The sequence below is a fragment of the Haliaeetus leucocephalus genome, unplaced genomic scaffold (assembly GCF_000737465.1).
Source record: "Haliaeetus leucocephalus isolate CR32 unplaced genomic scaffold, Haliaeetus_leucocephalus-4.0 Scaffold228, whole genome shotgun sequence".
NCBI lineage: Eukaryota > Metazoa > Chordata > Aves > Accipitriformes > Accipitridae > Haliaeetus > Haliaeetus leucocephalus.
This window is the reverse complement of record NW_010972664.1, coordinates 21,117,733-21,141,304: the sequence shown is the minus strand read 5'-3', so window position 1 is coordinate 21,141,304 and position 23,572 is coordinate 21,117,733. Positions and strand designations below refer to the sequence as shown.

General features: G+C 45.7%; 1 protein-coding gene and 1 long non-coding RNA gene across 3 annotated transcripts; one reads left to right on the top strand and one right to left on the bottom strand.

Moving 5' to 3' along the window:
* Nucleotides 1–2,230: 2,230 nt before the first annotated feature.
* On the bottom strand, nucleotides 2,231–19,610 carry PLA1A (phospholipase A1 member A). 2 transcript variants are annotated; one of them, XM_010567454.1, is made up of 11 exons: nucleotides 19,475–19,610; nucleotides 17,456–17,648; nucleotides 15,971–16,148; nucleotides 14,382–14,490; nucleotides 11,041–11,142; nucleotides 10,074–10,163; nucleotides 9,013–9,180; nucleotides 7,864–7,953; nucleotides 7,304–7,412; nucleotides 3,685–3,849; nucleotides 2,231–2,315 (listed from the first exon to the last, which is right to left on the bottom strand). In XM_010567454.1, the coding sequence occupies exons 1-11, from the start codon at nucleotides 19,560–19,562 to the stop codon at nucleotides 2,231–2,233; spliced, it is 1,377 nt and encodes a 458-aa protein (XP_010565756.1). In that variant the 5' UTR covers nucleotides 19,563–19,610. The 2 variants fall into 2 exon arrangements, with proteins under 2 accessions (XP_010565756.1, XP_010565757.1); XM_010567455.1 differs by having other exon boundaries at nucleotides 17,456–17,657; nucleotides 19,490–19,610.
* Nucleotides 19,182–20,412, top strand: LOC104831708. The gene is made up of 3 exons (XR_774323.1): nucleotides 19,182–19,289; nucleotides 19,471–19,615; nucleotides 19,807–20,412. It is a non-coding gene; the product is annotated as an uncharacterized LOC104831708 (long non-coding RNA).
* Nucleotides 20,413–23,572: the final 3,160 nt, after the last annotated feature.

Sequence of the window (23,572 nt, the reverse complement as noted above, 5' to 3'; positions counted from 1 at the left end):
ATGAGTGAATACAAAACATCTCTGGGGAGAGCAGCCACTGGTAGGAAGAAGTGCAATATTTTAGATGAAAATAGTGTGGAGGTAGAAAGCCTCTTCCAAGTTCACCTGCAACAGGTTTGGCTGACAAGCTTCCCAAGCCATTTCCTCTGTCAGGGAACTGGAGAGGACAGTACCGGTGGAGGAATCCTCTGTCCCACAGAGCCTGGTGCAACCAAGCTGGGCGGCGGGGGTAGGAGCCTCTCCAGGGCAGATATCCAGGGAAAGAGTGAGGAGCATCAGTCCCTTATCAGCACACACAGAGCAGGGCATTCTTCAGTGCCTCTTGGCACAGACATACAGGGGCATGGCCGTTCTGCGTGTGGAGCTGGCTTTGTGTCAGCCCTGGGCTGGTGGAGGCAGCCCTACCTGCCTTGTGCTGCTCGCACAGGGGCTGTGGCCCAGAGACCAGTTTGGCATGTTTTTCAAGCCTCAGCTGGGCAAGATCTATGCCCTTGGGATCTGGCACCGTTGCTGAGTTCTGGAGAGGCCTCTGAAGTGGTGAGTATGTGGGATCCATGGCGTACACAGCTCCTTGCTCTGCTTGCCTTTGCTGTCACCCCAGGGCAGGAGAATGGGGCTGCCCCGGGCCTGGGGATCATCCTGCTAATGGTTGTCACCATGTTCTGTGGCTGCATTCTTGCTTAAGCCTGACCCCATTGCCCTTCACAGATAGGAAATATGTCCAGCAAATTAACACAAGAGCTGCTGGGGTCCCTTCTGCAAGGGAACCAAAATGCACAATGAAACTGCATCCATCGGTCATGGTGTTTTATGCGCCTGCCTGAAGTAGTGGACAGGGCTGGTCTGAATTACGCACTGCCCTTCACAGGTGCCTGCTGAGGTTATATTCCAGTCTTCACCAAGAAGCTCCCTGGAAACTCTTCAGTCATGGCACCAACTAACCTGGATCTTTGTCTGGTTGTTGGAGCCCACCTCTAACCCCCTCTTGAGTGTATGTTGGAGATGGTGTTTGTTAGCTGGCCTTCCAAAAAGCCACGCAGCAGGGCCCAAAAGCTTGGATGTGAGCTGAAAGCAGGAGCTAACTCTGCACTGACACTGTCTGGTGGAGAACTAGTGACAGCTCATGCCAAATGACTGAGGCTTCTTCATGGCAGAAATGCCTTTAGCATGTCCCTCTCTCCTGACCATGGCGTTCTTGGTGCACTTCTCCATCACCCAGTGAAGGCAGTCCAGGGAACCAGAGAAAATGGTCTACAGAAGATGTGATTTGGGGGCAGAAGTGATGAAAGACTTGTCTCCTCTTTAATTTGCATATGCATCAAGGTGGTGGAAAAGGTGTGGATGGGTGAGGGCTGTTTCTATGTACATGAGTCTCATATTGTAATCTTTCACCAATTCTTTCCAGACCTCGGCTACTCTTCCAGGTCTGAAAGGCTGTGCTGAGTTTCTGGGACTAAGTTGTGTTAGGTGGCCCTGTAGCTGCGATGGTCTGTCCTCCTCCTATTACCTTCTATTCTGGGCAGTTGGTCAAAGCAGTGCAAAATCGGATGCAAGAGCACTGCCGTGCTCCTGGTATCTGTTTCACTTCATGTGAGTTTCAAAGAGAACAAGCCAGCAGCCAGAAGAGCTACTCCAGGCCTGTCAGGGAAGGAGATCCATTACGATTACTTAGCAGGAGTGCTAACATGAAATCAATAGGGTCTCACTCTGAAAGTGTCTTGTAGATGGGACTACTGAGTTTCCCATTGGAGTGTTGGCTAAGAATGACTCCTTCCTGTGCCAACCCTGAACGACACTGTTTCCCCTTGCTGAGGAAAAATAATACCTCTCACCTTTAATATGAAGATCTCAGGACACTTTAATATAAACCACAAATGAATCATCCCAATACTCCCGTTGTAGGAAGAGTGATACTATCTCCTCCTTCTTTCATACAGATCCAAACATTGAGATTAAATGACTCGTGCATCTCACTTTCAGAGCTGGGTACAGAACCCGTGACATAAAAGTCCCAATCTGGTCTTTTGACGGAGAGGTCTTGCTGTAATCTGTCGACCTTGTACTCACTGATCTGCCGCACACTTCTTTTCCTTGACATCCTGTCCCTAATGCAGGAAGTAAATAACCCATCCAGTTTTTATAGTGAAAGTATCATCTGTGAGCAGAGAGCAGCAATAGGTGTAGGGCTCCGTTTCGGTTTTGGGTATGCCTGCATGTTCCAAAGGCAGTGCTAGGCACAAGCAGTGGGCAGCTTGTAGGAGATGTCTCTGTTGCCGGGGAGGGTGAGGTTCCAGGGCAGGCATGACATTGTCCGGCTGTGGGAAGAGCACAGGGAAGTCAGGCTGGGCATTGGCAGGTGGAGGTTGCTATCCTTAACACAGAGGCAAGCAAGCTGCTGATGGATCTTGTGCTGCTTTGCAAGGGTATGATGAGCAGGGTGCTGTGCCCTGGCTGGGATGAATTGCCTGGAGGGGTGTGTATGGGATTGCGTCCTTCATCTTTCCACTGCCCCCTCCTAGCAGTACCATTGTTGCTCTGAGTGCTCCCAGTTTAGTGTAAGAGCGTAGTTGGGAACCCGTGCAACTCTACATCTTTCTATTTCCTTCGCAGCCAAGTCCTGTACTTTTAGGGGCGCAGGTTAGCACACCTTCAAGGCAATGTGCCATGCTGACCCATTCATAGGTGGTAAAAAGCCATGTATCAGCACATCCATCCCAACTTTGGAGTGCTTTGGTCTGCAAGGCATGATAGTAAGGAATAGTCCTTTTGCTCAAGGGAGCGCCTGGTATTTATATAGGAATGCCTCTTTTTTTCCCCTATCTGGGCCTACTGGATCTATTTTTACTGCCTTGTGCTTGAGTCTCTTTACTGCCCAGCAGAACAGAATTTGAAAGTGAGCCCAGTTTGCCTTCTGCTTCTGGTTTTCCCTGCTTTGGAGTACCCACTAGCTTGCTTCAGCCTGGAGCCAGCGTAAGAATAAACTCAGAAGCAATGTGGACAGAGTTTAAGGTGTCAGCATAGAGCCAGCTGTTTTGTCCTGCCTGCAAGAACTTTGGATCTGCAAAACTCCTGGCAAGAATATTGTATTATGGGGAAGACCATCATCTCTCTCAGGATGAGACGGACGTGTCTGCTTCTGCTCTGGGTAAGGTAATTACGGCTGAAGGCATATACTCCACAATGCCTGGCCTAGAAAATGCCAAAAGGGTTGTTTTTAGCCTTAGTGCTTTATAAACCTGTGCAGTATAAGAAGCAGAAATATATTACTGGTCTTCTGTTGTCTCATCCTGAAAAATGTTCGTCTGTCATGTTTCAGATGGGGGCCCACTGTAGACAGGGGGAAGATGGAGAGAGCAAGCAAGGACTAAAGGAATACATTCTAGTTAGTACAAGCTTTTGCCATGGTTTGTGACTTAAGCATCTTCAAGGTGATGTAAATCGCAACCGTTTTCCTTCCATGGCACAACGCTTTTATCCTGGGGGAAGAATTGTAGAAAACTCCTAGAAAACTGCCTTGGTAGTTTTTTTCTTTCACAGGTAGAAAATTATTTACATGGGATCACAGAGGTGATTGGAGAGACCTCTTTATATGTTTATCTAAACAGGAGAGAGAATGCATTGTTTCAAACTACAGGCTGCATCCACAGGCTCAGTGGGTCCCTGTAAGATACTCCTGTGACTTACTTGCTATCGAGAGGCAGGGGGGCTACACAGAACTTGCCAACAATGGATGTTTCATCCTTCCTCCAAAACTGATTCTTGGGGAGATACTTCAGTGTCACGCTGTTTATCTGGCAGAGGGGAACTCTGTGGGCCAGCAGGTGTTTGCCCATCTCCTGGTGCCTAGGTCTGCAAGGCAGGGTGAGAGATGTGAAGGAGAACATTCAGGCAACCTGCAGATGCAGGCTGTGTGCAGATGTGTTGAAACGCTGGAGGAACCTGGGGTATTACCGTGAAGCCCTCACATAATCAAATGGAGTGAGAAGACTCATCTGTCAAAACAGGGCATTGCATGAGAGTCTTACTGTCTGTATCTCCATGTTTTATCTCTATAGTCAGGAATATTTCTGTATAATATCCTTCCTTCCATCACACAATTACAACAACTCTTCTTGCTATTGCATATAAATTGAAACACTGCCCAGACTGCTACAGAGAGCTAAGTGGTAGATAAAGTCAACATCTGTGAAATCATGAATGGCATGCGTAGGGATTGGTTGTTCACCATTTCTTCCAGTACACAAACTAGGGGTCATCAAAGAAAGCTAAGAGGTGGCAGACTCAAAAAGATTGCACACTGCACAGAGTGCCATTCCTTTTAAGCTGTTAAAATCCTTGTTGAGGATGCTAGAAAGTTTACATAACTGTACAAGTCATGGGAGGGGGACTGGACAAGTTTGTGGAAGACAAAAGCTAATAAGGACAAAGATCTCAGCTTTGGCTCTGAAAGTCCCTGAGATGTAATTATTCAGACACTGGGAAACTGGGGAAGTATTGCTACATGCTTACACTGCCTTTTTTTATACTGTTTGCTGGGTATTTGCTTTTGACCATGTTGAAGGTGGGATGCTTGGATAGAAGGACATTTGTCTGTCCCTATGCCCTTACCCATGTAACATGAACTGAGAAATGCCAGAGGTTTGATGAGCAGCCAATGATCAGAGCCCAGTCAGTTGTGTGCTAGGAAGGAGTGCTGCCCAGCCATTTTACATAGGTGGGCCACCTCCTTTCTGTGGAGTCCATCCAATGGACCTTCTTATGCTTGATCTACTTGGCATGTCTAAGAGCCTGGAGACCATTGATTTCCTTGTGCTCATGAAGAATATGGGTGTAGCTGACTCCGCGCAATCCCAGAAGCACCCAGACGACTGCCTGATCAGTAATGTGATAGTAGGGAAAGCGGAGAGGTGACAAATGGGTCAGGAAGAGCCTACAATTCCGCTCAGCATCCTCCTCGGCCAGAGTGGCCAACCCAAACCAGCATATCCAGTCCCTCCCTTAGACTGCAGTGGCAGATGCTGGAGGTTTTGTGTGTCTGACTGTCTGGCTTGAAGCTGCCAAAAATAGGAAGCATCACAAAATTGTGGTTACAAAGGTGAATAATGAATAGCAAATGGAAAACAAACAGAGGGGAGGCCATCTTTCTACCGTATATTGTCCATGGGGAGGATCGAGCCCTGCCCTAGGACAGAAGAACACAGTAAGGTTAATCAGGCTGAAGAAAGTGACTCCTGGGACTGACGTTTGGTCCAACCCCACACAAACTTTGGATGGATGTAGGATTCTTGGCTGGCTTCAGAAGTATGTTTTCTTGGATATGGGGGATGATGTCGTGTGTGTGTAAGCAATGGCAGCGTAGCTGGGAAGTGTCCTGTGTAACAAGCTCCTTACTCTGTCAGCCCCATGGCAGCTATGGGGCTTGGGGATATGTCTCTTGGGGCACTCTGAGCAATGTGTGGGGTAACGGCATCCTGAGGAGTGAGAAGGGCAATGTGAGGCAAGACACAACCATGCGAGTCACTTGCTGATGGTATAAGACTGGCTGAACTCTCCCAAGTTCCTGTGCACTTCTGGGGAACTGCAGAATGACATGCATGTCAGATCACCTGAAATAAGTCAGTGATCAGTCAGTGTCTGAACTGCGATGTGAGGATCTATGTTTAGATGCCCATTCGACACTGAGCTTCACTACACTGGAGGGCTGAGCTTTGCCTAGAGTGGGGAAGTTTCTTTGCTCTTTGCTACAGTGTGAATTAAAAGGGTTATCTTCAATTTTATACTCTCAAATCTATAGGTTTATTGCTGTAAGCGATTTTTTTTGGTTTAGCCTTGTGCTTCTTAGGAAGGCATTTAAATGAAACACAGCTGCTGTTCTCCCAGGGTAAGGGTATCTCTGGATCGGTTACCCTGCTATAACTCTACTGTCTCATTAAAACTTGAGGGTACAGCAAAGCCTTGGGATTGCCTGCCTGTCTCACTTCCCCAGGCAGCCTTTCCCTCCAGTGCTCACATGGCTCCTGCTGGACACCTATCAACCCTGTGTCCGCCAACTGCAAAAGGAAGTGCTGCATGTCTTTCTGAGCAGATCAAGGGTCCTGACTTGACCTGGGTGTTAACTATTTCCTCCCTCTGCCATCTTTGGAAAAGGCAGGTTTGGCTTCCAAGCTGGGGAGGGGTTGAACAGACTGAGCTCCACCAGGCTGGAGTACAAACTCCAAATCGCAGTGCCTGGCTGAAAGTCTGTGACCAAGCAGCTGTATCATGCTGGAGAGCACCCTAGAGCGTGGCTTTCCCTTCCCTGGTTCTCACCCCCACCTCCTGGTGCCCAGGACTGAAGCAGCAACACGATTAGCTTTAGGTCACAGTATTTTGGCTTAGCAGTAAGGACTGTGTGAGAGCCAGCGCTGGAACCCTTCTGATCCTAGGAGAGTTGGCTGGGGCTCTTGAGCAGACTGTTTTTCTGCTTCCTGAGGCAGCCAGCAGCATGTGCAAGCTGCACGTCTACATTGCGGTTCCCAGCCCAGAGCAGTGGGCAGGAAGGTGTAGGAAGAAGTGAGGAAGCCTTCTTCTGGGGAACTGCTCTGTGGTGGGGAAATCCTCCTATGGCAAAGGCTGTGGAACAGGAGTCTGAGTCACGTCCTTTAATTCAGATACAGTTTGGAGGAGTGCTTTCAAGAGAGAGCTGTCTGTCTACAGGTGTGGTCTTGGTCCCCTGCCCCCTGCACTTTTCCCTACAGTGGGAGCCTAAGTGCTTTGTTGCATTACTGCAGAGGCAACAAGCTACTGAACACATTTCCGACTGTGCAGAGATGCACTTGTCTCCTTTTTGCAGCTGCTGTCCTATTGGGCATCAAGAGAAATGTCTAAGCCACCAAGTCCATCAGTCTGGAACCTCTGGTGGATGGAGTCTTGCTGTACCCATCTCTGTCTAGCAGAGCAGGGCTAATAACTATCTGACAGTGATTGCAGTTTGAATTGGTGCCAGGCAAGGGTATGGTGTAGAAAAGGAACCGGCGTAGCAACACAAAAGTATGCAAATTTGGGCATCCTGGAGTATACCTACTGCTTTGTGCACTCAGGGAAGAGGTGGACCTAGCCAGGGTTACCGAGTAATGGTAGCACGTCTGATGCTTGAGAGCATTTAAGTTAAATGTGGAAGGACTCGAGAAGAAAGGTTGTGGTTCATCACACAGTGATTGCACTCAGGGAGATACGCTATTGTTGTGTCTTTCCTGGACCAGTATAAACAACCTTACAGATGGAGCTGGGATAAAACAGGCCAGAAGCATGCACTGTCACTCACATGGTGATCTTCGCTGTGTCCTTGGTGCTGTTGCTGCAGAAAGTGATCTCAATGGTGGTGACTACGTTTCTTTTCTTCTGCAAGTGGAACTCAACCAGGCTGTGATGGACTGAGCAAGAGGCAAAGTATGTGGGAGTGAGGGCAGGTACTATCAGTTGGACCTACCCCTGCCAAAAGAAGGCATCTAGCACTCATGCCCGGGTCCCACCAGCAGAAAGACAAACAGACATGAGAAACTAGTTTCCATGCTGTGAGAGGCACAGTGGGCAGGTCTGTATAGTCCCCTGCAAACAGACAGGCATTTTCACTACCCTTTACTTCAGTCCTGAAGCCATGTGGCTGTGTTAATCCAGGGCTGCGCCCACACAAATCCATTGGAAAGGGCTCTATGGAGGAGATGTGCAGGGTTATTACCCTTCAGCTCTGTGTCTCAGACCAGCTGGGCCACAGCAGCTGATTCTGATGGGGATGGTGGGTTGTAACTACCTGGCCTCCCCAGAGGATCTGTCTCATTTGGTCAACACCCTTCTGACTTTTTTTTTTTTTCTCATGCTACTTACCACAGAATGGGGCTGAGGGACTGGTCGTTAAATAAACTTTCACTTCCTTGGGCAGCTTTCTCAAGTTGACACCTGCCTGCTCCAGCAGGCCTGCAGGAGGAAATAAAGCCAGTGCAGGGAAAGCCATGAATGACTCAGAACAGAAATATAATCAGTCCCAATTCACCTCCACTCACCCCACACAACACCACTGTCTCGGAGGACAGACCCTTTTTTATACCAGTGCAAATGAGAGCAAGTACAGGTTTGTGATGTCTGTTTGACAGGTTAACATTCCCTCAGGAAACCTATTCCAGCTACCCCAGGTAATCATCTTCAGAGTACCTCTTGGAGGCTTTGTTTCATTCCTCTGCTAACAAACTGTGTTATCAGTTGCACCTGTGCAAAATGAGCAAGACTAAAGACTACCAAGTCAGGAAACTTAGTGCAGATGTAAATGACAATGCAACCACAAGGTGCTGGGAAATTGAATTTTTTGTTCAAGTGAGAAGACCACCATAACTTGAGGCCTGCACCACTGCTTAGCTGACAATGTGGCTTGGGGTGAGATGGGGAAGGGGTGGCTGATCTGAGAGCACCTATACCAAAAGAGGCCTCTCCTTATATTCCTCTGGTACCAGACTGCAAACACCACCAGAGCACTTCCTCTCCTCATGCCACAGCTCAGTTTCAGAAGCTGAAAAGAGGCAACTATTACCTTCTACCAGTCCAGGGAGTTCATCTTTGGGGTGACTATGGCAGGAATTTATGAGAAGGAGGTGAAACAGCAACAGTGAGTGGTTTGTAGAACAATGGGTCTTCAGGCTTGGGCTAAAATTTCCCGCTGCTTCTCTAAACCAGACACTTTTTGAGCTAATTGCACTTGTTAGGCAGGTGATTCTAGAAACTCTCTTTTAACTCATTTGTGGGCCCTATGAAATGTTTAAAGATCAGAAATGTTCAAGGTTTTGGTGTTCTACCTTGGGCAATATATGAGCTCTTAGAGTTTCTCTATAGAAGCCTGAAAACAAAACAGCTTCTCGCTATCGCCAAAGAGATCCAAAGCAAATTCTGTTCAGAGAAGTCTGAACCGTGTACTGTGCTCTGCACTGACACCCGTCAGGAATGTATTGTCATCTGCTCCAGGAAGGTCTCAGGCTGGTACTGTACCTATTCTGGGACAGGAGAACAGGAAGGGATCAACACAGTCCAGGCAATGACCATTTAAAAAATCTTGATGACTCGCACAGGGGAACGCCAGGATTGGACAGGAATGTTTCAAGGCACTGACATAGAGATGTACTGCCCTCATGTGATCACAGATCAGATACTTATAGCCTGCAAGAAAAAAATGCACCCAGAGAAAAGCAGCCATGAGCCTTTCTGTTTGCTTCAGTCTTTTTGCATCCTCCCAAGGAACTGAGAGTCAAGAAACACTCTTACTGATTCTGCAGTGATCCCCTTCCCATTAATAACATTTTGCAGAGCATCTCTGTGACTACAAGCCCCGATCCCACTGCAAGAGAAGTTATGCAGGAAGTTGGAAGCATATCTTCCAGCCTAACAGAGTGCCTCAGAAGAAGGGGACCCCAGGGCTGCCCTGTCTCCATCAGCATACCATCGATGAGGCCCCAAGCTCTCTGCAAGGGGGTACAATAGCTTTGACTCCCACCTGCACTGGGTCACCAGCTATGGGAAGTGAGGTACCATAGGTGTCCCCTACAACCTGACCCTCAATGTAGCTGGCTCATCCAGAACTTATTTGAATACTTATCTATGCTATTTACTATGTAAAGTCCTATTCTCTAGCAGGAAAGGGCAGTGATTGTACAAGCTGTCTCTCTAAGGATAGACATAGCTTGCAGCATGAAAACAAAAAGAAGCTTTTGCTAGTAGTACTTAAGAGCCTTTCTAGCAAAAATGTTTTCTTTGTTGACACAAAATCTACTGATGCTAGGGTTTTGGCTCATACAGAAGTGTCACCAAAAGCACACCTCTTGACAGTGGTGCTGCCAAGACTCTTGATCTGTATGTAATTTTAATTTTAGCTGCTTGTTGTACTGCTGAGAGGACACGTTAGCCATGAATCCCTGCTGCCATGTCTTTACAAATACATGTTGTCTCACTTTGATGTCTGCCCTGACTGTAGCAGGAGCTGGTTGCCAAACAGCATTTTCGTAGGCTGCTAAATGGCCACAAAAGCCCTTTGCTTGGCTACAGAGTGTTCTCACCTGCAGAGATGAATCGGGGGCATCCTGGCTGATCCTTGCCTCCATTGACGAAATAATCGATGTGGCCTACAGGAATCCGGATCCCAAAATCTGAAAGGAGGTGAAATGCCACTTCGTTGTTACGCTCGGCTCTTCTCTAGGCTTTACCCTACATGGTGTTTGACAGGCCCCAATAATTGGTTGAACATTAGTAGTGCTGGACCCAGCTCTAGTGCTGGAGGCAGCAAGGACAGATTTCCTGTTCCTACATGTCTGCATTGTGCAGGTTTCCTGCGTGGAGCAGAGTGTGCTCCAGGCCCTGCCATCAAAATGACTGGGAACTGCGGCGTAATCACCGCCTCTGTGACTCAGGTTCTTGATTCTGTATAAAGCAGAACAACACTGACCACAATCTTAATGGGGGATTATGAGGCATGATTGAGAGTTATGTTGGCAGAGATTTTTGTGATCTTCAGGCAAGAGGTGCGACTCAAAGGCACCACATTATTCTTTAGCACATGTTCTGCCTACTTAGACCCTAAGAGCTTTAGAAAAGTTACTCTGTTGTTCCACCAGCTGATGGTTTCACTCTGTTATTTTCCGCTGGCACTCACAGTAGCACCCTTCTTAGGTCAGGTGGGAAAAGGCAAAGTAAGACCAGACATGTAAATTCCTTCCAGGCGGTAAAAGCCACGCTGAGCTGATTCTGCATAAACTCACTCTGCTGTAGCAGGGTTAAGGAAGCAGTATTTGCTGGAAGATTGCCTTCTGTCTAATCCCCACCTGTCTGTTGCTGCGAAGTGCTCTGGGATACGGATACCTGCCAATGGATTCATCATTAAAGCCTATCTAATCAAGAAACATCCTCAGAGTAAACCTGAACACAGGGTAATCTAGCATAAAAGGCACAATGACCTACACACTCCTTAGCAATAGTGACAGCAGGAGGAACAGAAGCATGGGCTGAAGAAGATGGAAGCCAGCTTACTGTCAGCATCGGTATGAATGGCTTCCACAAAGAGGGCATCCCCAGGATCCAGGCGCTCCTCAGGGCTGGCTCTGGTGTACTTAGGGCCTGCGGGATCCAGGCCTGTAACAAAATCAAACGCCTCAACAACAAATGCTCTTCGGCCCCTCTCTTTCTTGTTTCTGGACAAGGTATTTTATCCGAAACTTTAAAAATGTTGCTAGGCAGAAGTGATAAATTATTCCCAGGCTGCACTGGTTATGCTCCAGAATGGTTTCTGTCCCCACTGACTTCCACTACAGCTTCCTTACCTTGTTCTCCACTGTTCCACTCCCCTTTAAGCAGTTTTGTACCTCAAGTTTCTAGGCTGTAAAGACATGACTGAGGTTCAGATAGCTCTAACAGAGTGGGTGCAGAGTGTCTTTTGGATTTTTGGTGAAAGAGAATCAAACTCGTAACAACTTCCCTAATTGTACTGTCATCTGTATTAGGACTACAGTCTGAGAAATGTCACTGAAGATCATCAGTTAGGTGAGGAATTCAGCATCCAAGCATTACAAAGGTTTGATACTATCAAAATATCCTTAAAATAAAGAGGCTTCTGAGCCCTCTACCCACAAATAAAATCAAGTCCTTAAGCAGCCATCTACATTTTTGGCTAAAACTTGCTCCTAGAGCAACTTCTGGGGAGTCAAAGGAATACAGAAAATTACCCTTGGCAATGCCAAGGTACAGTCAAAGATCATTTTTTTCTGTTCTAGCTGAGGTTTATCCTGTTCACTTTTCATAGAGAATTAATCTCACAAGATTTTTTTTCACTCCCCAGGCAACAACAATAGTTTAAGCAGCAGCTCTGTTCCACATGCCACTTAGCCTCAGAGCTGGGCAGTTTCACTGCCTTGGACTCAGTCCCATTAATTCTCTATGAAGGCGGCAACATCAACAATATACAAACCGATCTTTCTGCATTTCTGAGGGGGGAAGGGAGGAGAGAAAGGGAAAGAAGGAAATAAAATTCTTTCCTATTCTTTCAACAAACAAAAGCTAATAATGGGACAAGTGGTCAGAAGAATATACTGCTTTAATTTTTCTTCCATGTTCTTTAATCTTGACACATACAAAAAGCTGAGAGGTTCCCCCCCATACTTCTACAGACCAAGTTTTAGTTAAAGGCTTTAAGAGATACTGAATAGTGTCATTCAGTATAGCTGAAAGTTCTTCCATGAGTACCAGTCAATTCTAGCACGGCTCCAAGGTAAGCACGTTTCTATCCTCTATTCTCTATGCCTACCTCCTCCAAGCACAAGCTGCATGAACTCCACTGAGATTTACATCCTCAGCAGCTAAGAAAACTATTCACTGAAGTTACAGTGTATGCAGCTGAATTCCCTTGGGCTTTTTCACTTCCTCTGCAAGAATTGAAACAAATTGCTCTTCAGCAATTTTGGATACAGGCTGTTCATTCCAGTTCCTGGACCATTTGCCTTCCTGCACAAGGAGATATCCAGAGGAACAGGCATGGGTTGAAGAAACTCACTTCACAAAAATAAACTTCGTGTTCTGATCTCCAAGACTCACTCTGTTTTTTTCTCCACAGCTCTTTTTAGGTGATTGAAAACACTTCAGCAAATTATGGCTCTGGGATCACATTCCTCTGTGTGTGCATGCATGTGTGAGACGAGGCAGGAGATGAGATCAGACATATCTTGGGTCTAATTCCACCTGTCTTCAGGCTCCTAAATCTGAACTGGAACCTGCAATGCCCAGCGTGCCTATGAAATCATAGGACAATCAGGAGTGTAGAAAAAGGGTGTCTTCTAGCAGAGTTAAAAAATAATGGAATAAATAAACCTACAGAGCTTTTATTACATGTAGACAACATAAAGGGGAGGAGTCTCTGACTCTGAAGTTAAATACCATGGTTTCCCAGGAAAGTGTCTGGTGCTGAAGAATTTGCTGATCATAAAATCCTGGTGCAGGAGAGTCATTACTCCAAGTCCCTCCTAATGTAAACTTTAATTCACAGCTTAAAAAGGGCCCAGCATGAAACTCGGCTCCTGTTAAGGAATGCCTGTATTTCATGCTGTGCGGGTAGCTGTGACATGCGAAGGCTGAACCAACGTTTCTCTGGCCTGCCCTGCTGAGTGTGCAGTGAGACCCTCCTTGAGGATACCTCTGAGAGACGGACCAGCATGGGCTGGGGCAGACTGGGAGCTGTGGTCACTCTACTGGAGCCTTTATGTCTGTTTCTTCTTGGTGGTATTTCCCCTCCTATCAAAATGAACCTCCATCCCTGGGGATTCCCAGAACTTGACAAGACCCTCAAAAACCTGATCTAACTTAGAAGGCAGCCCTGCTTTGAGTAGGGGAGGTGAACTAGATACCTTCCAAGGTCCCTTCTTACATAAATCATTCCATGACTCTATTCATGCTCCATACCTAAAGACTGACAAGGCCCTGAGTGAATCAAAAAGCTCTAAATGCCATCATCAGCCTCTAACCATCTTCATCTGTGACTCCCCCACTGCAACCCCTTCCTCACACCCAGGAGTCTGGCTGTCCGTGTTTAAGGTTAGCTCTGATTTGGTACAGCTGGGTGGCCTTAGACCAGTCTACTGTGAAAACAGCTGATTCGTGGGAGAGAACAGCAAGAAGCCTCATCTGGGGCCTCCCAGCATTGACTTAGGCTGTTGCCTTTGGTCCCTGCCTGAGCTGTGTCGTAGGCATACCATGCCCAGCCCTGTGTCTTGCTTTTATCATGCTGACTTGACTTTCTGGCTTGATCTTGGGCTTGCCTCATCACTACAGACTTGCCTGGTGATCACTGGACTGTGGATGGCTCTGGTTCCTGTCACTGGACCTGCTCTGCTCTTCTTGCTCAGGTACAGTAAGACCGTGTCCCTTGTCAGTGAAGCCACTGTCCCTGCCTGAATTGCTGTCCCCTTGGGTCTCAGCTCACATTTTCCTGCAGAGCAGCTCTTGCTGCTCCTCCACAGTGACATGCGTTGTGGGCTTTAATGTTAAGAACTACAGAGGTATACCTGGAAGCATGGAGGAGGTATATGTAAAGTGGAAGCATTAGTCACGAGGCCTCATATCCTTTTAAGCTGGCACCAATTTGAAGAGTGGAGCAGAGGGAGAAGGACCCTTTTGCAAATACATGCATTCTTTTGGCAGTGTGGAGGGGACTGATGTCTGGAAAGGCACTGTCACGCTCTTCTGAAGCTAGGAAGGGGCCCATAAACTTGGATCTAATGAGCCCCTATACAATTAAAAGACCATTATAGTTGACTCCCTTTCCTTGCTCTTTCATTCTCTCGCTTGAAGAGCAGGTGAGGACCCAAGACTCAGTTTTATGATACCTGTTATCCGTCCCAGCTGACCGCCATGGAAGTGCCCCACCAGGCCCCCGACATGCGCACCGAGGCTTACCCCAATGATGTGGATGGATGTCCCTGAGACTCCCAGGGCCTGCAGATTGATGATAATACAAATTAATCTTTCTGTAGCAGAAGGTGTAATACCCTGTCCCAGCCCACACAGCAGCTCTGTATCTCTTCTAATACAGGATTGCTTTTGAGGTGTATGGTGGAGAACCAAAGAGATGTGGGAATGATGGGCATTGCCCTTTCTGTTTTTCAGCGTCTTTCTTCAGGTCCACAGATGCAAACCCAACCCTAACCAGGGTGGTCAAATGCTCTTGTTCATAACTATGTAGCCTGTAGCTTCTCTTTCCACAGCTTGCTTCAGACTGAATTTCCTTCTCTCAGCTGAGTGATTCATGTTCACCATGTGAAAAATCTTTTTCTCAGTAAAGCAGAGGAAATGTTTTTTTTTTCACTTTTATACCACCATTGTACTAATACTCTGATTAGTATTTTAAGGTTATATTTTCAGAGATTAAGAATTTATCCATGGGCTGAACTGCCAGATAAAGCACAGCCATTTAGACCTGATGTGAGATGACCTCATCCACAGGAGTTGAGCTGCCTGCGGGTTGGTCTGCATGATGCAGTACCGTATAATGGGAGAGCATATAGTGCACGAGAGCGTGGGGGCAAGATGAAAAATTCTGACTTTGAAATGTATGAGGCCATATCCTGGAGCACTACTGAGGCTTATGAGAAGAGAATATAGTCTTCCGTGGTGTAGTGTTGCAGGAGAGGCTGGACAGAAAAAGTCCTTAAGTAGCCGGACCAGCGTTGAGTGGTAGGGACACTGTCCAGCTCAGTCATTTGTTCACAGTGTGGGCTAATCAGTAACAAGGCATGACAGTCCTCTCACCCTCCATCCCAGTCCCCATCCTTGTAATGACTCAGCAGCTCCAAGGGTTGCTGTATTTCTGGATACAAATGTGTGACTGTGCACAATGTGGTGCATACCCAGGGACATCCATGCTGTGCAGTCTGGGTCTGCAGTGCAAATGTTACATGGAGAGTTTACACATAGCTGGTTAACATGAAGGTATGTCGCCCTCATTGCGTAAGTGTTGTTCAGCTGCACTGTGCACAAACCAGGACACATCTGGGGATTTCCAGCTACTGAGAAGTGTATCTGAAGCCCAAAACAAATATAAAATACCCTCAAATCCCACCCCCTCCAACTCCCTGCACTAAATTTCTGGGCGGAAGAAGACTGGCCAGTGAAGCATAGACCTGAGAAAACCCATGGCATCCTTCAGGTTTGTCCCAGGCTGGAGAGGCAGCTGACAACTGGGATGTTTTTCCCGAAAATGTCAAAAGTCAAGAGAAAGAAGAAAAACAGTGGCATGCTCAAGCCTGGACTGAGAGAGATGGAAAAAAGAAATTTCTTCAGTGCCACACTCTGGAATAAAGAGCCCACTGGTCCAGCTCTTGGAGACAGCAGATTTGGAGCAGTTTTCTGGACTGCTTGCATGAATGATGTTCTCTGGCCATGCTCCCCCTCCACTGGAAATTGCACAGTAGCTTACCAGGAGCTTGCTGATTAATTGTGAGATGGAGAGGGCTAGCTGTGTGACATTTTCCACTGCAGAGGGATAGGCTCCTGTAGACCCGTAAACCCAGTCTACTGCGATCACGTTCACCTGGCTTGTGTGCAGTATGGCATGGACAAGCCCTTCAATCCAGGAAGGTTTGGTACCCAAAGCCCTGTGGAGTCATCAGAAACAAGTGTGTTAGGTGTCTTCCAAAATAGGCCATGTGCCAGTATGTTGTTGACTGGTGCTGGAACTTCATGTGTCTTAGAGGAGGCTGCCAGTCAGATGCTGAAAGATTTGTCTGGTGCCAGATACAAACACGTATTTCTTTGTGATGGTGTAATAGCACTTTCCAGAATGGGCTGATTCAGAATGGAACCAGATATTTTAATGAATGAGATAACATTTGCAGGGCTCAGGCTGAGATCTCAGTGTTGCTGTGGTGCTTCAGTTAGCCCCCCCGCCCCCCTCCCAGAGTCCACCTAGGGTAAGTGAGCTGACCAGAAACACCTGGATTCTGCTCTGCTACCAACTGGCAGGAAGTCCTTGGTCAAATCACCTATCCTTTCACTGCTATATTTCCTCATTTGTAGACAATTTAAAAAAAAATTCTATACCCTAAAATTCAAGGAAAACTGAGGAGGCTATGTTCTACCCACTCTCCCTAATACCACCTGGTGAGGGGTGTGCTATGTCACATAAGGGCAACAACTGGTTTTCTGAAAAGACCCTGCAACATCTTCTGTGGTTTTGTCCTGGTCTTCTATGCACTTTCAGGCTTTTGCACATCAAAACAAATAATGTTATATGGTCACATCTGGCTGAAAAATGGCACAGTAAAATAAGCTTGCAGAATGGTGACAGCTTAAAAAAAACCCCAGCTCAAATCCCTACAGTTTCAAGAATAGAAGTATGATGTGTCTGGTAAGGGTCCTAAATGGCTGACTAATCTAGACTGTTGATAAATCAGGACATGAGCTCCAAGAAGACAATTTAAAGGGACAAGAATCTTGAAGGAAAGACTTCTTAAATAAAAAGGTTGAAAGAAGGAAAGAAAAGGAAAGGGGTAAAACAGGACAGAGTGAGAGAAGCAAGAGAGTGAGAGAGAGAAAGAAAGAAAGATTCTCATTTCCTAACTTTTTTTAGGCTCCAAAAAATGCGAAACACACACAAAATAGGCAGCTGGTCCCAAACTAAAGGACATAAAGTTGTGTTATAATGAGGGTCATCAGTAGCATTTTCTATGCCTCTTGCCCTGGCCCACCAACAGTCTCCCAGACAATTCCCAGGTCGAGCTTGGAGCTGAGCACTCCAGACTCTTCTTGGCAGCTGTTTTGCATGCAGCCACTCTGCTGGGGAGACTAAGAAGGTCACACAAGCAGGAGGTTTCCCTGCCAGCCCCACTCAGTGCTTGGGAATGCCCCAGCAGTGTTTAATTTACCAATAAAAACTTAGTCACAGTGCTCTTCTTTTTCTCACCTGAAGCCATGGATTATGATCTTGGTTTCCAGGCTGCTGTTGAAGCTGTAGTTCTCGATGCTATCATCAGCTAAAATCAGCTCACCACAGCTGGGTCTTGAGGAGGTAAACAGAAGAAACCGGACCTTAAGTTTACTGCCGCGTAGGAAATTCGCTGTCTGGAAGTCAGTGCAGTGATGCCTTGAGAGTCTGTCTGTACTCCCTGCAATGAGAGGGAGTGAATAGCATATTTAGACTGCATCTGTGCAATGGAAAAAAAAAAAAAAAGCTCATTCTAATTCATTAGGAAAATGAAGGTAGCAATCTTGCTTCTATTGGTAAAGATTAAAAGGATAGAACATAAATTAAAATCAGCCTATTCTGGAAACTTAATCTGTCTGATAAAGTTGTTTCTGTCCTTTGGTGGAATTCACGCTGGCTGGGGAAGATACCTGTGGATGTCATGGTATCTCTGACTTCTGAAAGTTGTTTTACTGAGACATGAAAGACATTCTGTTGGGTTTTTTTTCCAAATTGGGCACACACACCAGCTACTAAGTACATTTATGAGCCAGCTATTAGATCTTTAAAAAAATGATTGCCAACAGGTAGTCACCACTGAATGGGGATATTTCTATTAGGCTTAGTAGAAGGTACAAGTTTAATTGACAATTGTATCAAAAATCCAGAAATAAATACGAGAATGCTGATGTCAAAATATAAGACGGCTGATGACAAAGTGCGTCAATGATAACTTCCTGATTGATTCATTTCCTGGATGAAAATGCTTTATGGGAAAGAAAACGCAGCTACTGGAAGGCACTTTGATCTAGAGAGAAGAAAAACAACCCAAAACGTCAAACCTGTAGCTAGTAAAAAAACTGAGCAAATTTAGGCTAAAAAGCAAGCATAGAAGTTTAGCAGTATGTATGGCTAGCAGTATGTATAGCTAGGTTACCCACAGAAGAGTTGGATTCTCCATCTTTTGTCATTTCAGAGGGCTGGCTGCTATTTTGGAAGGCTTGTTGAAGGTAAGATGCTGGATTTACTGAAGGACTAATGGGGTGAAATTTATTGACCTGCGATGAGCAGGAAGCCAAGTAATTGATTAAATGAGCCCTTCTGACCTAAAAAGTGTTACTTTATGAACTGGCATAGTTGCATCTTACTGCAATCACAATGCATGCACCTTCACTTTTTTGGACTGGAGGAAGTGAAACAGCCCTGAATCTGCACATACAATAAAATAAAAATACCTTTTTTTTTTTTTTTTTTTTTTTTTTAAAATCAAACAACCACTTTCCTAACTGCTGGCTGTTCCCATAGAAGATACTTTACACTAGCTAGGCTGAACATGGCCTAAGGGTCAGCACAAAGGAGTGAGATTCAACATTCAGATTCCCTCTTGTGGGATGTGACTATCCCTCACTGTTGTTTATTTTGGTCTTCCTGTGTACTGAAGGCAAGAGAGAAGGAGATGTTCTCTGAGATCAGTTCGGAAAAAGCAGCGCTCGTGAGGCAGCTTAACGAGCAAGGGCGGGTTCCATGCAAATGTGGTGCATGTCAGAAACGGCGTAAGACGAGGGGGATTGTGAGTAAAGATAAGACAGGAGGTGCACTGCTGTGAAGCTGCAGGTGACGTGGGACTGTAGGGATGACCACAAAAGCAGTTTCACTGTGACAGTACAATTAAAGAAAGACATGTAAGTGTGGTGTCTGTTTATTTTCCCTCAGCTACTCAGCAGATTACACTTGCTAAGCTTTCAAAGCAGGAGATGCCAGTGCCAGAGGTCAAGTGGTCGCTTTTCTGCTTCCTTACACTTCAGAGTAAACACAGATCATTCTTTTAAATCAGGTTAGTGGAATTAAATCACTGAGACTGACTGAATCAAAGCATGGGAGAAGAAAGGACCATTCTTGCACTACCCTTTCTCCTGGCACCTAACTAGATTATAGCAAGGGCCTCTTGACACACAGGTTGTTTAGGGAGAATTGAATTCAGATCCTTCTATGTAAAACCTTCAATCCCTTGCCAGGCACTCATGTTTTTCTTACCTGCTTCTGCTGAGCTGAACAGCAAGAGGACAGCAAGAACAAGGAGGGGCTTTCTCTTCGGATCATCAACCATCTTCCTGTTAGTCCACTACAAGTACAAGGATTGTACAGGGAAAAATAGCCGTGGTGGGTTTCTTGATCAGCTTGACTGTTAATGATCAACCAGCTTGTGCTCTTTTGGGAAAAAAAGGGTAAGGGCAATTACCTCTGCTCTTATTTGACCATTAGCCAAAGTCTGTGACAGCAGAGGGCTTCACTGACTTTTTGGTTTAAAAAGATCCTGACATTCCTTTCCTCCTTACCTCCCTTTCCTCAAGGAAAACTTCTGACTTCAGAAATCAGCTAGTGGAACCAGTCCCAGCAAGTGACAGAGTTACAGTGCTTTATCCTTGCCCCCTAGACCTGTCTGTCAAGTTCTGACTGCGGACACTGATTTGTCACAAGGCTTCACAGTAAGTCCATGCCAGGAAGATTCATGCCAGCCTTGCGTCTGTGTATTTTCCTATTGCATTGCTGTCTTTTTCCTGTATTTCTACTTTTGGTCAGATTTCTGTAGCTGCCAAAAGAAGGCAAAGCAATGGATTACTTCTGAAAAGTGAGGGGAAAGACAGGCTAAAATGTAACTGGTGGCTATGTCACTGTAATACACTCAGATTGTGCATTTCTTAGGGTGGGCACACTCTCCACTTTTCCTTTAGAGACTGCATTTCAGATATTACGGGAAATAAAAGGATGATGCCAGTAATGCACCAGTATCACAAGCATGCAAATACTTCAAACAGATCTTTGAAGAAAAAACTTTACTGCTTTGGTGTAAACAGACGGAGAAGCATAAGTGCGCAACCAAACGTGTAACCCCCGGTCTGCCACACAACGTTCATGAGGTGGTGGTACCATCTCCCCGGCTGTGTTAGACTTTCAGGTAAGGGCACACCTGTTTCCTAAGTCTCATTGGTGCGTGCTGGTCCTTCTTGCAAAAGAACAAGGCAGCTTTACCCTTGACTGTTAAATGGCAAGAAAGGTAACGAACGAAAGAGCATTCCCTGTCCAGGCACTATTTTACAGCTGCTTTATTTGAACAACAAAATGAAGAAATTGCTTCAGTCTGATCAGAAAGATGACCAAAGACCTTTCCAAAAGCATCAGACATTATTTTCCTTTACATTTATTGGTAACAGCCGTCGTTTCCTTACCCCAGTTTGCTCCAGCCAAAGGTTTTGGGAGTGTTTCAGGCAGAAGATCTCTTTTATTTCTAAGTGACTCCAGAGAGAAATGTCTCCAGTTCTCACAGGGAAGTTAGGCAGCATCAGCTGCCTGGCCTGGAGGGCTACTGAAGCCCTGCCATATCTGCATCCTCCCAGAGACACATAGACAGATACATTCTGATCCTAAAATATTTGGCTCCATGATCAAGCTGGCTTATTGTCAAAGAAGTAGGTTCTTAGTGTCTTTTCAAATATGTGACTGAGTTTGTCAACCCAATCAGTTTTCCAGGATTGAAAGCTGCGATACAAATAGCCAACTCCTGGCTTCCGTCCCACTCTTCATCTTTCCAACCCCAGCAGTAGACTCATGTTGATTCACAGGTTGTAAGACAAAAGCCCATAGACTGCAACGGACCCCCTCCTTCTTCATTACATCCACAAATTCCACTGATCTGGATAATCTCTCAATCAAGAAAGGAGGAAATAAACCTGTGAAATCATACTGATAGGCAGTGACATTTCCATGCAAGCCTCCAGAGCAACAGCGTAATTGTGAAAATGACAAATTTCTTAGACTAAGACAAATCGGAGCACCTAAAGAAAACCAGCGAACACCTCTTTCCATTTTTTATTTAAAATTATGGTAATAAGCTCTACTCTTTGTAGCAGGATGCAACTGTTACTCTTTGCCAAGTTCTATGGAAATTTTGAAATCCATGTAATATAAGGCAGGCACTGGTATTACAGCCTTAGAGTAAAACAAACCTGAGGCCAAGATGTGCAGGTCTGATTTAGTTTTGCACTGCTATGTGTATTTGCAGAGTTGTTAACATCTTGGGATGCTAAAAAAAAAAGTCATCATGATATTTGAAATTCTGTTTCCTGAGCAGTTTTTTTTCCTGTAATCTCAGATTTAGTAATTCCAGGAAATTTTTGATTACATCAGCACACTATGGTGGTCCCTCATGCAAATAGCGAAAGACACTCAGTTCCTCTGTGCTTAAAATGCTCTTACCAGTAAAACTATTTTGGTATGAAGGGTTTTCTTTTTTTGTTTGTGAACTTAATTACTCAGTAACTACAGTTATGTTAGTTCAGAAACTTAATGTGGTGCCACTTATTTTACTTCCCAATGAGTGATTATAATAGCAATGGGAACGCTCAAACCACATTAGATTTCTTTTAACAGTTCCTACAGCCTACGATCACAAAGCACTGTGTGATTCACTTGAGAATGAGTCAGTGATAATGAAAGCAAACAAACTCGATTCTTTGCACAAATTCTTTTCATTAAAAAAATTGAAAAAAATTCACACTGCACATTCAAGCAAATGCTAAAATGCCCAACTCAGCTGAAAATATCGTCTCCCCACCCACAAAGCAACAGCTCGCAGGGGCATATAAACACTGCAAATGCCCAGTAGTCAAGTGGAAATCTGATCATAGGAAATTCACTTAGACTGGAAAACTGTTCATTGATACTAGAAACAATGCAGTCGAGGTAGCAGTGCAGGATGTTGAGGGAAACCAAGGGTGATTTAAGCAAATGACGACTATTTAAAACCACTCCCTGAGGTCTTTGCATTCGAGGGGGGGCATGAAATATATGCAGAGCTTAGTTCACTGTACATTAAGGCCTGGATCCACCCTACTGCTGGAATACTTGGTATCACAGCTCCTGTATTTTCTGTCCCTTGCCCCTGGAGCAGAAATCATGGCTTTATGTTAAGCACTTCGGCTCCTGGGTATTGTTCCCAGGATTGACAAAGGAATCGGGTTTAGTTCTCACCTCAACAAAAAGCAATTCAAACTCCTGACTTTCAGGAAGATTGTCCTAACTATGAGATAGTGGGAAGAAAACATTAAAGATTGACTTGGCAGCTGAGGAAGGGAAAACATGGGCAAGTCTGATTGGGTACTCAGTCAGGAAAGGAGGAAAACCAGTCATTTTCTTGAGTCTTTCATGAGTCCTTTCTGGACCTTCCACCTAGTATGACTGTACAAGCATTCACAAGAAGGGAGAATGCATCCTTGCCACGTATCCCTGTAGTCTCCCCAAAATAGAGGAGCCTAGGTGAGGGTACCAGCCACCAGGCTCAAGTTTCTCACTTTCTCTGCTCTGTGAAGCTCTAATCATCCTCTACAACGCGGAGCAGCTCAGTAGAAAGAACTTAGCCCTGTTTTGAGTGCGTGTGGGTGACCTCCTGTGCTTTCTTCCACCCTGAAATAATCAAAGTGAAAGTGTCAGTCCCTGCTTCATATTTCTTTCTGCTAACCCCAAAGATGTCATAACCTACAGGAAAGCTGTAGTGTGCAAGGTGGGAGGTACTATCCTCTCAGCAACAAGTTCAATCCAAAGTCTCTGACCTCTTGGGAGGACATTTTACCTGACAAGAGGACTAGTCAGCGGCAGAGAACAGCTGCTCCTGCCGCCAGGATACAGCAGGAAGATGGCCACATTACATTTCTAGCGTGAACACTGTGACTTGGAGCCTTCACAGGGTAGGGAGCTCCCTTTGCCGCTTGACAGAGATTAAGAACAGAGGGGAAAAGGGAATAGAGGACAGAAAGGCTTGTTAGGAGTTTCTGTCACTGAGCAAAAGGAATTTATGGGATGGGCCTGAGTCCATCTGGAAGCCAGTTACATGCCATGTCATTCCAACATAGCTATGGAGAATGGATCAGTATTATTGTGATTTTTTAAGAACTGAATGTGACAGCATTGCTCAGCCCAAAGTGCAGTGTCATTCTAGCTCATGCTACCGCCTGCAGTGATGAGGTAAGGGAGCTTACAGGGACTCCTAGAAGGAGGAAAAGAAAACCACTCAGCCTTGGAACATCTTCAGTGTTGATTTTTGGAAGGTCTTCTGGTTAGAAG

What these genes read in the sequence shown, in the direction of transcription:
- PLA1A (XM_010567454.1), bottom strand. Translation starts at nt 19,562, where the DNA reads ATGGTTGATGATCCGAAGAGAAAGCCCCTCCTTGTTCTTGCTGTCCTC. An exon ending in CATTCATACCGATGCTGACA is followed by an intron (nt 10,164 to 11,040) that starts GTAAGCTGGCTT and finishes ACCTCCTTTCAG; the next exon opens with ATTTTGGGATCCGGATTCCT. An exon ending in GACACAGCGAAGATCACCAT is followed by an intron (nt 3,850 to 7,303) that starts GTGAGTGACAGT and finishes CCTGCCTTGCAG; the next exon opens with ACCTAGGCACCAGGAGATGG.